The sequence below is a fragment of the Scyliorhinus torazame genome, chromosome 1 (assembly GCF_047496885.1).
Source record: "Scyliorhinus torazame isolate Kashiwa2021f chromosome 1, sScyTor2.1, whole genome shotgun sequence".
In the NCBI taxonomy this organism is placed as follows: Eukaryota; Metazoa; Chordata; class Chondrichthyes; order Carcharhiniformes; family Scyliorhinidae; genus Scyliorhinus; species Scyliorhinus torazame.
Window position 1 is genome coordinate 32970565 of NC_092707.1, and position 17264 is coordinate 32987828.

Here is a 17264-nt window from a genome sequence, read left to right on the forward strand (position 1 = left end):
TTGACTTAACCTGTTGTCAGATGCCAGGACTTCAAGGGTCCCTGGCCATCCACTTAAAAGTTTTTGGTTCCCAGCTTCTTAATACCTGAGTAGGTAACTATACTGCCTGATATTGAGCTTACTAATCAGCAAGATCCCAAGTTTGATTCCTATCTGTCAGTTCAGTCGCTTTCACTGAATTGTCCTATTGGCTTATAATAATAATCTTTATTATTGTCACAAGTAGGCTTACATTAACACTGCAATGAAGTTACTGTGAAAAGCCCTTAGTCGCCACATTCCGGCGCCTGTCCGGGTACACAGAGGGAGAATTCAAAATGTCCAAATTACCTAAAAGCACTTCTTTCGGGACTTGTGGGAGCACTTGAAGGAAACCCACGCAGACACGGGGAGAATGTGCAGACTCCGCACAGAGTGACCCAAGCTGGGAATCGAACCTGGGACCCTGGTGCTTTGAAGTAACAGTGCTAACTACAGCTGCCAGACTCCTCAACGACTCTTCCTTGGACTGATCTGTTCCCTGTAAGAACACTATTCACGACGCCCTATGCTGCTCTTGTTTGGCCCTTGTTCCGCACTGTAACCAATCACCATTTGTTGATGTGCCATTTGTCAATGTACTCTGTTGATTATTCTTTTGTCTACTATGTACATACTGTGTATGTTCCCTTGACCGCCGAAAAATACTTTTCACTGTACTTCGGTACATGTGACAAATATCAATCAACCAATCAGTATCCCTGGACAAAGGATGGGAAATTTAGACAGATCTCCCCACTCTTGATTATCTGTTGTGTTGTATATGTGTGCATTGGATGAACTCATGGTTAACCATAGTTGTGATGCCCCTGACAGCCAAATACCTTTCCAGCACTCACTGCCTAGCTTTGCATGAAAGCTTTCAGTATCCGTTGAACTGTGTGTCAGTAAAAATGAGCACCTTCAGGGCTGAAAGGAGAAAAGTGATTTAAAAAGGAAGCGTTGCAGAGTGTGTGTATTGTTAATTATGCTGTGTTTGAAATTATTATTTTGGTCAACTCGTTGCCTACTGTGTTTTATTAAGGTTAAATTAAAGTTCAAAGTTTAATTGTTATTTCATGGTCCATTCAGGGTGATGACAGCTCTTTCAGCCATGGGACTTCCTGTTCCCAGGACACTTGCCATCTGTGAGGACCCCAGGTAAAAAGTCAAACTCTGTAGTTGTTGTATCAGTATTTGTGTATCTGTAATATGAAATTTAATAAGTTGTATGGAGAGAAAGAGACTCCGAGGAAACAGGATGAGGAAGCTGGGCGATTCAGATTTTGAGATGCAGTCCTTTCACCTCTGGAATCTGGTAGAATCAAAGTCTCCAGCTTTTAAACAATGCATGAAAATTAGATCTCCAAAATAGCTACAACAACTTGCACCTTTATATTTCACCTTAAATATATGAGTAGTAAAATGCACCAAGGCTTTTCACAGAGCATTATCAGACAAAATGCGACCCAGTCCCAAGTAGATGTGAATACAAAACACATCATTCAACACCAAAACAGCATTTTGAGTCAGATGCTAAAAAGATAACTATGTGGCAGGTGGACACATTCAGTCTTTTGATGCTGTTGAACATTAGTGAATGTAAAGGGAGATGTATGCATTGTTTAGTATCCAAGATGGACATGAGTTACGGGTAAGGGAGTAGTGCTGCCGGAATGCACCAGCACACAGCCCCAGCACCTCCTGATCACCGCTGGATGGTAAACTTTGCTGATTCGTCATTTGTTCTGCTTCTCCGTATACGGTCGTGATGGCAGCGGTTGCCGGGCCTCATTGTGGCCTCATACTTTGTTAGAGTTTTTTATTCTTTCATGGGATGTGGGCATTGCAGTGTTAATGTAAGTCTATTTGTGACAATAATAAATATTATTATAGCAAACGTTTGAAGTTCAAAATAATTCCAAGTGAGGAGAGGCACGAGTCAGGGGTGTCCACTCTTCCTGCTATTGTTTGCCGTGGCAATTGAGCCTCTGACCAGCATTGAGGTCATCCACGAAGTTCAGGAGGATAGATAGAGGGGGGAGGGTGCATAGGGTATGATTGTATGTGGACACCCTGTTGATGTATGTGGCAGACCCTCTTTCCAGAGCAGAGGAGATAATGAAGCTGCTTGAGAGGTCTGGCTCGTTCTCGGAGCATGCACTGAACTTGGGTGAAAGCGAATGCTTTGCAGTGAATCTCCCAGGGAGGGGAGCTGATCGGGGAAAATTGCCTTTTCACTTGGCCAGGTCCAGCTTTCGTTACCTGGGAGACCGAGTGGCCCACGATAAGGCCTTGCTACAGAAATTAAATTTTAGGGACCTACTTAAGGTACTGAAGGCTGACCTACAGAAGTGGGATAACCCCCCGCTGACTTTGGCGGGAAGGGTTCAGTTGGTCAAAATTAACAACCTCCCAAGATTCCTATTTTTGTTTCAGTGCCTTCCAGTTTTCCTTCCGCTATCTTTCTTCGCGGAAATCGAGAAGATGATCTCGTCTTTTATTTGGGCGGCCAGACCCTCGAGTTCGTAGGGATTTTTTTACAAAGGGATAGGCAGTCAGGCGAGTGTTATTTTTTGTTATTTTTTGAAGTGTAGTCAATGTTTTGCAGGCAAACGTAGTGGCCAATTTACAGTAAGAAGGTGCCACAGAAAGTAAGTTACATGAGTGACCTGTTAACCTCTCTTGGCAATGATAATGTCATGGGTGAACATGGCAGCAGTGGAGCACAGTATATTTCCTGCCCACTGGAACAGGCGGATGGGATCTTGGTTTGACATCTCATCTGAGAGATGGCACTTCTTTTTTGCTGCACTGGTCATGCTAGATTGTGTGGGGCTAGAATCCAAGACTTTCTACCACTGAGGCACGCAAATACACGTTGTGGCATTGTCTCAAATTGCCACTTCCACAAACGCAAGCATGCACCAGAAAGGAAGTCTACCTGGTGTAGGCATTCAGCTGCTGAAAGAGAGAGACAGAAAGAATGAGAAGTAGGAGGGAAAGCTGGTACCAAGAGGAGAAATGGAGATATGAAAAATTAATGGAGGAAAAGGAAGAGATTGAAAGAAGGGGAGAATGAAGGGGAGTGAATAAATTTAAGGAGTTCGGCAGGTTTTTAATTGGTAATGGGTTGAATGGTCATGGAGAATGGGCAAGACGGTGGTGTTGAGGCCAGGATGAGATCAGCCATGGTCAAATGGCGGAGCAAACTCAATGGGCCAAATGGCCTAATACTGTTCCTATATCTTATGAGCCTATGAACTATAGTGCGAGGGAATGAAAGCATGGTGAAGGGGCAATACCATTTTGTTCAGGTACAGGTGAGCCAATAAGGCAACCTCAAAGGCAATTAGGTTTGGGCAAGATAACGGAATAAAGAAAGTGTGACTGTGGATTTGTGTTAGAATAAACTACGTTTTGAAAAATAGGCTGAAAACAATATGGATTTTATTGGAACCTATTTTACAAGTGCATTAGTACACTGTTGACTATAACTTGTTTAAAGGTAGCACTATTCTGGGACACAGGTGGTGTCTGCTGGCCGGGTTACATATTAAAATGCAAGTATTAAATGATATTTCCTTCTTTGTAAACAGAGATGATATTTTCAGTAATTTTCCCTATTTTCCAGTGTTCTTGGGTCTTCCTTCTACCTGATGGAATACTGCCCAGGAAGGATATTTAAAGACCCAACACTGCCAGGATTAACTGTCAGCCAACGGAGAGATATTTACACTGCCATGAACCATACTCTCTGCCAGATTCATCAGGTTGACATCCATGCAGCTGGATTAGAGGATTACGGAAGATCTGGTAAAGACTGTCTACTGATTCTAATCCATTATTACATTTACAGCCTTGAGTTTTACATTTGGTTAGATTTCATTTTTATGTAATTCCTGAGGATCTTTTTTTTTACAACATTGGATAAGTCTTAACCCTTTTTAGCTTTTTGTTCCTCTTTTTCTCCTCCACACTTTTATCATGCCAGGTGTGAACCGGGGGTGGGATTCTCCGACCCCCCGCCGGGCTGGAGAATTACGCCGGGCCGGCGTAAATCCCACCCCGACGCCGGCTGCCGAACTCTCCGGCGCCGTTTTTCTGGCGGGGGCGGGAATCACGCCAGTCGGGGGCCGTTGGCAGTGGCCCCCCCGGCGATTCTCCGCTCCGCGATGGGCCGAGCGGCCACCCGGTTTTGGCCAGTCCTGCCGGCGTAAATTACACAAGGTCCTTACCGGCGGGACCTGGCTCTGCGGGCCGCCTGCGGAGTCGCCGGGGGGGGGGGGCCCACGGTGGCCTGGCCCGCGATCGGGGCCCACCGATCCACGGGCGGGGGCACTCTTTCCCTCCGCGACGGCCGCTGTAAAGCTCTGCCATGGTCGGCGCGGAGAAGAACCTCCCCGCGCATGCGCTGGGATCACGCTGGATCCTCCTGCCGCTCCCGCGCATGCGCCGACTCGTGACAGCCGGCGGAGGCCCTTCGGCGCCGGTTGGCGCAGCGCCAACCCCGCCGGCGCCGGCCTAGCCCCCGAATGTGCAGCCCAACGCCGGAGTGGTTCACGCCACTCCTCGCCGCCGGTACGGCCCTCCCCACCGGACACCAGAGAATCCCGGCCCAGATCTTTCAGGTAAACCAGAGACGTGGGCCCACACCCTATTCCTCTGGTGGCTGCAGTTTGTCAGAACACCAATGTATTTTGCCACCGCTGTTGACCTTGTATTTGCACAACTCCTAATCAATAATTCTTATTAAGTGTGTTGGATTGAACATTGAACTGGCTGATGTTGTTTCCTTCTCACCAATGGAACCAAGACAAATTGTCGTAATCCAAATGCAGCCCATGTTGAACGCTAATTAAGAGCAAGAGTGAGGCATCGGATTGTGGGCATGCTCGGCAGTTTGATAAGATCATGGCTGTTCTGAATGTGGCCTCAAATCCACTTTCCTGTCCTCCTCCCATAACCCGTGACTCCCTGGCCAATCAAAAAATCTACCTCACTCATCCTTGAATATATTCAATGATCCAGCAATCCACTGTTCTCTGGGGAAGAGAATTTCACAGATGGATGAGCCTCTGAAAGAAAAAAATTCTCAGCTCAGTCTTAAATGGGAGACCCCTATTTTTTAAACTGTTGTTCGAGTCTCTCCCATAATGGGGAACACCCTCTCAGCATCTACCCTGTCATATCCCTTACATGGTTCAATAAGATCAACTCTCATTCTTCTTAACACCAGTGGTTACAGGCCCAACCCCCTCAACCTTTCCTCATAAAATAATCCCTTAATCCCAACAGGGCTCAGTTAAGTGAACCCTCTCTGAACTGCTTCTAATGCAATTATATCCTTTTTGAAGTAAGGAGACCAAGACTGTATACAGTACCCCAGCTGCAATCTAACTAAACCCTCTAAATTCCACTACTTGCACGCTGAGGAAAGAATGAGTCTGAAGCCAGTCTGTAACTTCAGACAGGTTTGTTTCCTAAAACTGCAGAGTAAATACACAGACTCTTTCAGTTCCCCAACACCCAGTGCCAACACCTTTTTTATATTCTTAGAATGAAGCCCGAATACTTCCCCAGTTGCTCTTCATTACCGACACAAAGCATGTACTCTATTGCAGCGCAATTACAACATGAACAAGTATTATAACAATAATCATTATTGTCAAAAGTAGGCTTACATTAACACTGCAATGAAGTTACTGTGAAAATTGCCTCGTCGCCACGTTCCAGCACATGTTCGGGTACACCGAGGGGGAATTCAGAATGTCCAATTCACCTAACAAGCACTTTCAGGACTTGTGGGAGGAAACCGGAGCACCCGGAGGAAACCCACGCAGACACGGGGAGAACGTGCAGATTCTGCAAAAACAGTGACCCAAGCCAGGAATCGAACCTGGGACCCTGGAGCTGTGAAGCAACAGTGCTACCCTGCTGCCCTGACTGCAGAGGTTGACATAGATTGTTGGCTTAATCCCTTGTTCCTTCCAAGGTTTTGATTTCACCCTCCTTATTTCTCCTGACACTCTACTGCTCTGTCTGAATAGTATTTATTCTTAGGCAACTACATCGAGCGTCAGGTGCGAACATGGACTAAGCAGTACCGAGCAAGTGAGACTCGTATTATTCCAGCAATGGAACAGCTAATAAAATGGCTTCCAGACAACTTACCAGCGTATGAAAAAAACACAGTTGTGCATGGAGACTTTCGGTATGTAATATAACTCTTTAAGTGTTTTGATAATATTTTTTAACAGATAAGAGTTCAGTCACAGGTTTTGGAGATAACAATTGAGAATGAGTTTTAATTTTAGTGTTTCAATGTCATTGTGAAGACTTTTTGTTTTAGAATTTACAGTGCAGAAGGACACCATTCGGCCCATCGAGGCTGCACTGGCACTTGTAAAGAGCACCCTACTTAAGCCCACGCCTCCATCACTACCCTCATAACCCAGTAACCCCACCTAACCTTTTTTTTTGGACACTAAGGGCAATTTAGCATGGCCAATCACCTAACCTGCACATCTTTGGAGTATGGGAGAGGAAACCGGAGCACCCGGAGGAAACCCACATAAAGACCGGGAGAAAGTGCAGACTCCACACAGACAGTGACCCAAGTCTGGAATCGAACATGGGATCCTGGAGCTGTGAAGGAAAAGTGCTAACCACTGTGCTACTGTGCCGCTCGATTTAAATTATGGAACACAGTGCTTTCCCATAAACCTGTCACCAAAGCTCCAGTATACCAATCTGCACACTTAAGAATCTAACCGGTAGCAAGTATTATTTATCAATTATATAAATCAAACTGCAATTTAACATGCACATTTTCTCTTTTCTTCTCTCACTCCCTCCATTCTTTTCATTTTCCATCCCAACTTCCTTTCATGTATCTTCTTTATTTTCTGTACTCTCTGCTCTTCTCAAAAATGTAGACTGGACAATCTGGTTTTCCACCCTGACAAGCCTGAGGTGCTGGCGATTCTGGACTGGGAACTGTCCACACTGGGAGATCCTATCTCTGATGTGGCATGTAATTGTTTGGCACACCATATGGCAGCAGACTTCCCCATCTTGAAAGGTAATGTGAGTTAAGCTGCTTACTAACACTGGAACCTTCTTTATTTTAAAATATTTTTATTAGGGTCCTTGCAAATGTTAATAACAATAACAATGACATAAACATGGTACAATAAACATTTCCACCCCCATCACAATCTTCACCCCCCCCCCCCCAACAATAAAACAACAGCCTGGCCCTCCCCCCACCTTTGGAATTCTCCTTCTGCTAACATTTTAATTTTCCCCGAGAAAGTCGACAAACGGCTGCCACCTCCATTGACCCCCTAAAGGCAAACATTATTTTCTCGAGACTGAGAAACCCAGCCATGTGACTAACCCAGGTCTCGGCACTCAGGGGCCTCGAGTCCCTCCACATTAATAAGATCCGTCTCCGGGCTACCACGGAGGCAAAGTCCAAGACGTCGGCCTCTTTCGCCCCCTGAACTCCTGGCTCTTCCGACATTCCAAAGATCGCCACCTCCGGACTCGGCACCATCCGTGTTTTGAGTACATAAGAACTAGGAACAGGAGTAGGCCATCTGGCCCCTCGATCCTGCTCCATCATTCAATGAGATCATGGCTGATCTTTTGTGGACTCAGCTCCACTTTCTGGCCCGAACACCATAATTCTTAATCCCTTTATTCTTCAAAAAACTATCTATCTTTATCTTAAAAACATTTAATGAAGGAGCCTCAACTGCTTCACTGGGCAAGGAATTCCATAGATTCACAACCCTTTGATTGAAGAGGTTCCTCCTAAACTCAGTCCTAAATCTACTTCCCCTTATTTTGAGGCTATGCCCCCTAGTTCTGCTTTCACCCGCCAGTGGAAACAACCTGCCCGCATCTATCCTATCTATTTCCTCCATAATTTTATATGTTTCTATAAGATCCCCCCTCATCCTTCTAAATTCCAATGAGTACAGTCCCAGTCTACTCAATCTCTCCTCGTAATCCAACCCCTTCAGCTCTGGGATTAACCGAGTGAATCTCCTCTGCACACCCTTCAGTGCCAGTACATCCTTTCTCAGGTTAGGAGACCAAAACTGAACACAATACTCCAGGTGTGGCCTCACTAACACTCTTTGCTTTCTACTAATTAACCAATCCTCTATCCATGCTACTACTTTACCCTTAATGCCATGCATCTTTATCTTATGCAGCAACCTTTTATGTGGCACCTTGTCAAAGGCTTTCTGGAAATCCAGATATACCACATCCATTGGCTCCCCGTTATCTACCGCTCTGGTAATGTCCTCAAAAAATTCCACAAAATTAGTTAGGCACGACCTGCCCTTTATGAACCCATGCTGCGTCTGCCCAATGGGACAATTTCCATCCAGATGCCTCACTATTTCTTCCTTGATCATAGATTCCAGCATCTTCCCTACTATCGAAGTTAAGCTCACTGGCCTATAATTACCCGCTTTCTGCCTACCTCCTTTTTTAAACATGTTTGCTAATTTCCAATCCGCCAGGACCACCCCAGAGTCGAGTGAATTTTGGTAAATTATCACTAGTGCATTTGCAATTTCCCTAGCCATCTCTTTTAGCACTCTGGGATGCATTCCATCAGGTCCAGGAGACTGGTCTACCTTTAGCCCCATTAGCTTGCCCATCACTACCTCCTTAGTGATAACAATCATCTCAAGGTCCTCACCTGTCATAGCCTCATTTCCATCAGTCACTGGCATGTTATTTGTGTCTTCCACTGTGAAGACCGACCCAAAAAACCTGTTCAGTTCCTCAGCCATTTCCTTATCTCCCATTATTAAATCTCCCTTCTCATCCCCTAAAGGACCAATATTTACCTTAGCCACTCTTTTTTGTTTTATATATTTGTAGAAACTTTTACTATCTGCTTTTATTATCTGCCTCAGCGAAATCCTGCGAAAACCCTCTAAGCTTCAGGCATGCCCAAAACATATGGACATGTTGCTGGGCTTCCCATGTACCTCGCACACCTGTCCTCTATCCCGAAAACTTGCTCATCCTGGCCACTGTCATATGTGCCCGGTGGACTACCTTGAGCTGCATCAGGCTAAGCCTGGCACATGAGGATGTGTTGACCCTGCTTAGGGCATCCGCCCACTGACCCGCCTCTCTCTCTCCCCCTAGCTCGTGTTCCCACTTTCCCGTAAGCTCCTTCACCGGAGTTTCCTCCGCATCCCAAAGTTCCTGGTAAATATCTGATACCTTTCCCTCTCCCACCCAGGTACTGGAGACTACTCTGTCCTGTATCCCCCATGGCGGCAGCAGCGGGAAGGCCAAAACCTGCCTTCTCAAAAAGTCTTGTACCTGCAGATACTTACACCCATTCCCTGCTGGCAATTCAAATTTATCCTCCAAGGCTTTCAAGCTGGGGAAGCTCCCGTCTATAAATAGATCCCCCATCCTCCTAATTCCTGCCCGCCACCATCTCCGGAACCCACCATCCAGCCTACCCGATACAAACCGATGGTTATTATAAATCGGGGTCCAAACCGATGCTCCCTCCACTCTCTTATATCTCCGCCACTGCCCCCAGATTCTCAGAGCCGCCAACACCACCAGACTTTTGGAGTATCAGGCCGGTGAGAACGGGAGAGGTGCCGTTATCAGTGCTCCCAAACCTGTGTCTTTGCATGACGCCACCTCCATCCGCTCCCACACCGACCCCTCCCCCACTACCACTTTCTAATCATGGCTATATTAGCCGCCCAGTAGTAATTGCAAAAGTTCGGCACCGCCACTCCACCCTCCCCCGACTACCCTCCAGCAACACTTTCGTCACTTGCAGGGTTTTACCCGCCCACCCAAAGCCCGGAATAACCTTATTTATCCACTTGAAAAAGGCCCTCGGGATGAAGATGGGGAGGCACTGAAAGACAAACAGAAGTCTGGGGCGAACCGCCATTTTCACAGTCTGTACCCTCCCTGCCAGTGATAGCGGGAGCATGTCCCATCTCATAAAGTCCTCTTTCATTTGCTCTACGAGCCGGGATAGATTTAACCTGTGCAGTGCCTCCCATTCCCAAGCCACCTGGATTCCCAGATATCGAAAGCTCCTTCCTACCATTCTAAGCGGCAGCTCTCCTAGCCTCGTCTGTATCGCAAACATCTCGCTTTTCCCCATGTTCAGTTTATACCCCGAAAAATTACCAAATTCCCCTAGGATCCGCATAACTTCCCCCATCCCCTCCAACGGGTCTGAAATATACCTCCATAAAGTGAGACCCCCCCCTAGAGGCTCTTAACACCATGGCCAGTGGCTCTATGGCCAGAGCAAACAATAACAGGGAGAGGGGGCACCCTTGCCTCGTCCCTCGGTGTAGTTTAAAATAACCCAACCTCAGCGGTTTGTACGCACACTCGCTACTGGTGCCTGATACAGCAGCCTGACCCAGTCAATGAAGGCCTCACCAAACCCAAACCTTCCCAGCACCTCCAACAGGTAATCCCACTCCACCAGATCAAAAGCCTTCTCCGCATCCATCGCTACCACCACCTCCATCTCCCCTCCTTCTGAAGGCATCATAATAACATTTAAAAGCCTTCGAACATTGGTCGTGAGTTGCCTGCCCTTTACAAATCCCGTCTGGTCTTCCCCTATCACCCCAGGGACACAATCCTCTATCCTTGTGGCCAGTATCTTAACCAGCAGTCTAGGGACCACATTCAGCAGAGAAATTGGCTTGTATGACCCGCATTGCTCCGGATCCTTCTCCCATTTCAGGATCAATGAAATTGAGGCCTGCGACATTGTTGGGGGGAGGACTCACTTCTCTCTTGCTTCATTAAATGTCCTCACCAGCAGTGGGCCTATTGCACATAATACTACTTATTCAAACTAGCACAAAAGTGATTATCAACAAATCGCCATTGCAATACTCTCCCCAAGGATTCAGTGTCTTTAGTTCGCATCCAGTCTTTTTTCCCTGATGAAAGTCAATGCATCGTCTGGTGTTTCGAAGTTAAATTCCCGGTCCTCATATGTGACCCACAGACGCGTTGGGTACAACATCTCGAACTTCACCCCCTTCTTAAAGAGGGATGATTTTGCCCAATTAAAACCAGCTCGCCTCTTGGCCAAATCCGCACCCAGTCATGATAGATGCGCAACTCACAATTCTCCCACCTGCTGCTCCGTTCTTTCTTGGCCCACCACAGAACGTGTTCCTTGTCCAGGAATCGGTGCATACGTGTACCACCATCGCCCTCGGCGGCTCGTTCGCTCGGGACTTCTTCGCAAGGGCTCTGTGGGCTCTATCCACTTCCAGGGGCCGAGGGAACGCCTCAACCCCCATCAACACCTCCAGCATGTTCGTCACATAGGCCCTCGCATCCGATCCCTCACTGCCCTCAAGGAGGCCGATGATTCCCAGATTCTGCCTCCTGGACCTGTTCTCCAGGTCCTCCAGCTTCTGAATTCTTCTCTGGCGGTCATTCATCATCCCCACCTTGGTCTCCAGCACGGTTAGGTATTCCTCGTGCTTGGACTCCTTTTTCTCCACCTCCTGGATCGCACGCCCGTGGATTTCTTGATTCTGCACCACCTGATCAGTCGAAGCTTTGATCGGGTCCAGCGTGTCCTCCTTAAGCTTGACGAAGCAATCTTCAAAAAACTTCACCAGCTGCTCCGTCGACCATTGTGCCGTCTCCCCGCGGCCCTGCTTCTCCGCCATGCTTTCCCGCGCTGCCAGCTGTGCTCGCGTCTTTCTTGGAGAACTTTGTCTTCTCACACGGCCACTTCTGGTCCACTTCTGGTCCAATTCTCCATACACTGGAGGCGGATTTCTCTTCACCGTCTCACTCTCCACCGATTCATCTAATAAAATCCGTGGAAAAACGGGAGAAAAGGCCCAAAAGTCCGTCACAGGCGGGAGCTTTCAAATGTGCGACCTACTCCTCCTTGGCCGCCACCGGAAGACCCTGGAACCTTTTAAAGAAAGAGCTGACACCTATATTGCACCTTCCCCCGCAGTGTAATTACTTGTTTTATAGGAAAACAGCAAGCAACCAATTTGTACACAAGGTTCAACAAATAACAATGAGACAAATCCCCAATTAATCTCTTTTGGACAGGAGCAAAATAATGGGGGTACTGGAACCCTGAAATAGAAGCAGAAAATTCTGGAAAAACTTGGCAGGTCTGATAATTGTGGAGAACAAAACCGAGGTAACGTTTCAGCTCTATTTCAAGTTTCCAGTATCTGCAATATGTTTGTTTTTGTACATGCATCTAAAGAAGGTGTGAAAGGCAGGATTCTCAAAAGCTGCTGTCCAAAATCAAATAAAGGAAATGAGAGAAGAAAGCATAGTTAGGGGAGGCGGTGGCGTAGTGGTATTGTCATTGGTCTGGTGATCCCGATACCCAGGGTAATGCTCTGAGGCCCCAGGTTCGAATCCCACCTTGGCAGACAGTGAGATTTTAATGCAATAAAAATTCTGGAATTAAAAGTATAAAGAGGACCACGAAACCATTGCCGATTGTCGTCAAAACCCATCTGGTTCACAAATGTCCTTCGGGGAAGGAAATCTGCCATCCTTACCTGGTCTGGCCTACATGTGGCCCAAACTCTTAACTCCACCCTCCCCGCTCCCCCCACGAAAAAGGTCTTGCGAGCCTCTCAGTTCAAGGGCAATTCGGGATGAGCAACGAATGCTGGACCCAGCCAGCAACGCCCACATCCCAAGAATGAGGTTTTTTTTCAATGCCATTGTAGGTTGTATACTTAAATCTCTGAAATTAAATGTCAAGCATGACCTCTTGTTCTGAGGCAGCTAGAACCAACCTTGGGCCAAGCTGCCATAATGAGGGGTTTCTGTTTATGTTTGAACATCCTTTTTTTGTTGCAGTTTTGTAATTTTTATTTCCCCTGAGGATTTAATGGCTCAATGCGACACCTAATGTGATTCAGAGTCACCACTACCAGGAAGATCTCAACTTTGATTCTGACCTGTGCTGCATTTATTCCCTCAGCTGGGAGAAAGGTGGACTGAGACATGGCAGCTATGTGAGGCAGACAAATCATTCCATTTTCTCTTTTCCACAACCAATATTCTCAGGTCTCTCCAGCATCTGTTGACCAACTGGAGATCCCTGCTGACAATCTGGTGCCAGTTCACCTTGGTTGTGACAGGAAACGAGGGTTATCCATATTTGTATTGTGGGTAATAGAAGTAAGGGGCCAGATCGAACGTCCTCTTCGCGCATGACTTGGGATGCGACGAGACGGTTAAACTCGCGAGAGGACTCACTCGGGATTTGCGAAGCTCTGGATGCCTCGCAAGATCCATCAAGATCTCGCAAGACGTCACAATCTGCATCTCGCGCTCAGTGGACGGGATCCAGATTTGCATATTTAAGTGAGCAGTTAAGCTCACTTGTATATGTCGTTGCTGGATTCTCCCAAGGCTTGGGATCGCATGCCCGCCCCTGGGAGACCTCGCCATGGCGTCATTTAGCACTGGTCCACACCGGTGTAACGGCACCTGGAAGGGTCCACCAGGCCATCGGAGCACCCAAGGTGGTTGGGCTCTGGGCAGAGTGGTACACTGGCATTCTCTCTTCCATTCGGGCAGCCTTGGCACAGCCAGCCTGGCACCCTGGCAATGCCACCACTTAGTTAGCTCATGTGAAACAGAATCACAGAATTTACAGTGCAGAAGGAGGCCATTCGGCCCATCGAGTCTGCACCGGCCCTTGGAAAGAGCACCCTACCTAAGCCCACACCGCCACCCTATCCCCGTAACCCCACCATATCTTTTTTCTTTTGGACACTTAAGGGCAATTTAGCATGGCCAATCCACCTGCCCCTGCACATCTTTGGACTGTGGGAGGAAACCGGAGCACCCGGAGGAAACCAACGCAGATGCGGAGAGAAGTGCAGACTCCGCACAGACAGCGACCCAAGCTGGGAATCGAACCGGGGACCCTGGCGCTGTGAAGCCACAGTGCTAACCACTATGCTACCGTGCTGCCCAAAGTTGCCTGCATGTCTGTAGACTTTGGTTTCAGTTCAAACCATGCCTGCATTGTAATTAAAGGTTCACGACGTGAAAACAACCAGTTTAAAGAAAAACTGAGCTGTTGCTTAGCAACCAGGGGCCCTCCGTAAAATACATAAGCACTTGCTGTTCAGTTGGAACCAGGTTCCTGAGAAGAATGCAGCTCTCACAGAAACTGCCAGTAAAGATGCCAAAACAGTGGAGTAAGGGACACAAAGCAAGTCCAAGAAACTAAAGAACAGGATAGTTCTAGAAACCAGGGAATGAAAGAAAAGTCCCAACCCCCTCCAAGCACAGCGCTGCAGTAGCCAGAAGAGATACTGCAGCGCTTTGCCTGGAATTAAGTCCAAGAACTGTAAGGGGCGGGATGGTTGGATGCCCTGGGAGATTGGGATAGGGGGGGCGATACAGCATTGAGGGTTAAGTCAGGGGAGGGAGGCCGGAACTACCAGGATCTGAAGTGGAGGGTACCCCAAATCTGGAGGGGCTTTAATATTGAAGTGTCCCTCCACTTTCTGTCCGTGATTGAGGAAACAATTGCCCGCCTGTCCATTCTACTCATGCGGAGACCTAAAAATCGCATGGGCAGCATAATATACTGGGTAGTAGGATAGATAATCCCTCCAATTGACTCCATAATTGTCAATGGGTGCGCAGCTGATCTGTGCCTGCGTCCATCGACCATCGAGTGTGAGATGGACGACGGGATGCGTGCCCTACTTCATCGCGCACTTTTTTACACTCTTCCGGGTTGGTCGCGTGTCCACCCGAGACATTTAACATTCTGCCCTTGGTGTTTATGTTGAATCCCACTCTCAATCTAATTGCTGATTGAGTTGAAGAGCTATTCATACCCTGTTATGTTGACTGACAGGGCAGTAATGTCATCAACAAAGTCCATGCTTGTGAGCTGGTCATCATTTCAATGCAAGACTATCCTTGGTTGACTCCCTTATTACCCAGTCAACGGCAACAACTGAAAGGAGAGGGGAAGGATGCAACCTTGCTTGACACAAAGAAGACGGAACCAGTCACTGTAACTATTGCCTGTCCTCTTACAGCACCTGGATTCCCATAGATCTTCTCAATAATTGAAACCATCTTTGACGGGATGCCATATGAAGAGAATTTTCCAGAATGAAGGTTGGTGTCGGCTGCCAAAGGCCTTGAAGTCAAAAAGCTGATAGCCAGGCAGACTTGGTACTCTTCGTAGTTTTCAACAATGTGCCTCAGTGTTAAAATCTGCTTGGCACAAAAATGTCTTGGCCTGAAACCTGCTGATTCTTCTCAAGGTCCATCGTCCATTATGCCTTGAATATAGTTAAGGACCGTTTGGCAGTAGACTTTACATGGTATTAAAAGGAGAGTGACACCCCTCCACTGGTCCCATTTGTTGAGATTGCCTTTTTTTTTAAAGAGATGCAGAATATTGGCCCATCTAACTAGTCTTCTGGAACAATTCTATAGGCCCAGAAGTGGTTGCTACATTGACATAGCCACTGGACAGTTGTTTCTCTCCTTGCCTTGAGCGTTTCTGCAGTAATATCTATACCGGCAGATCTGTCATCTCGAGTGCAGCAATTGCCTTTCTTCGCCTCATTTTCAATGAACTTTTCTGAATGTATCGGAAGCTCATTTGCTTGATTTAGGTTTGTCAGAGTAGGTCTACTGAAGACTTCATGGAAGTGTCCTACCCACTGTTTTAACTTGTCTTCACCTTTGAAGATAAGTGTACTACCTCTCCTAGTCATGGGTCCAATCCTTGCTTTCCTACTGCTTGGAATATTCTTTCCAATTTGGAACAGCGACCACATGTTATTGTAGGCAGCTGCGACTCTGCCTCTTGTGCTTATTGGATGATCCAGTCTCACTTGTCTTTTTGGCAATTCCTCTTCACATCTCTTTATTTCCATAGGCCTGATGGATAGCAAGATGTTCCTGTTTTATTTTTCTGTCTTCTCTGATGAAGTATCTTCCTTTCTACAATAAGGTCCCAAGTGTGGTCACTAATCCGATCTTCCTTCAAAGACTTATAGTATCCCCATACCTCTTCAGCTGCTACTTTCATTGCTACCTTCAGTTCCTCCCACCAGTCTACTGTTCCAACTGAAGGATAGGGCCACTAACAATTCCCTCTGTGCCCCAGGTTAGAAGCCACTTTAGATTCTCTACTGCAGCTCTAATGTGATATGCCAGAATAATGTCCAGTAAAAACATTTGTATACTGGTGCATAAAGAAACATCCACATCAGTGATGGAAAATATTTGATCCTCGGCACTTGGTCAGGAAGAACTAGTGATGAACAATGTGAACAACAAATGCACTCAATAAAATGTTGCTGACACTGAAACAGCCAAGCGCACTGGGAGTTTTACTGATTTACTGTTTATTGACACGTGTAATCTTAGTGAAGCATACTTGCCAAGTGCATAAATTTATGTTAAGTTGGAGTTTGTCAGATACTGGCAGTGGGTGGAGTGTTTTGCTAACTTGAGTCTTGAGGTTTACTATTTGTTATCTGATGATTTTACAATCCAATACAATGTCAATTTACATCTCGGCAGATTAATCCACCTGCAAATCTTGGTTTCAGTCCATTTTAAAATATTATTTTCTGTAATTACCGTAATATAAATGTTAACGCTGTCAGGCTCCATCTGATATGCCAGTTACTCAATGGACCAAATTAAGTGACTAATGCACTGGTTGCTTGAGTTTGTAGCTCAATCCCCAATTTAATATATGTATATCAATGACTCATTTGAAATACTTTCAAAATATTTGCTTTTCCCCCTTTAAACTGGAATTTAAATGAATCTGTCATCTCTTTGATCTATCTTTGAGGTTTAATCCTCATTTAGTGCATATCCACATAATATCTTTTTCCTTTCTGCCATAGGGTTGAGGGGTCATGATTTGAATGAGTTTGGAATCCCATCTGATTTGGAATACCTTACCCTTTACTGTGATAACATGGGGAGTAAACCTGTGGAAAATTGGAATTTCTACATGGCTTTCTCCTTTTTCCGAGTCGGAGCCATACTCCAGGGAGTCTATAAGCGATCACTTCAAGGTGAGAGTGTTTTCTGTTGGTTTCTGTTAGGCTGGATATCAGACATTTTGGTGACCAAATGCAGAAGAACTGGACTATTGAAACGTGCCCTGCATGGTTTTGGAGGAGTAACAGATC

At 46.5% G+C, this 17264-nt stretch overlaps 1 protein-coding gene across 3 annotated transcripts in view; it reads left to right on the forward strand.

Moving 5' to 3' along the window:
- Nucleotides 1–17264, forward strand: part of LOC140395609 (acyl-CoA dehydrogenase family member 10-like) — a 117399-nt gene that overhangs the window by 49907 nt on the left and 50228 nt on the right. For all 3 annotated transcript variants that reach the window (XM_072483623.1, XM_072483793.1, XM_072483709.1), the window contains exons 8-12: nucleotides 1111–1179; nucleotides 3653–3834; nucleotides 6082–6232; nucleotides 6957–7102; nucleotides 16974–17147. In XM_072483623.1, the coding sequence (XP_072339724.1) occupies nucleotides 1111–1179; nucleotides 3653–3834; nucleotides 6082–6232; nucleotides 6957–7102; nucleotides 16974–17147 (722 nt within the window). The remainder of the gene's footprint in view (nucleotides 1–1110; nucleotides 1180–3652; nucleotides 3835–6081; nucleotides 6233–6956; nucleotides 7103–16973; nucleotides 17148–17264) is intronic.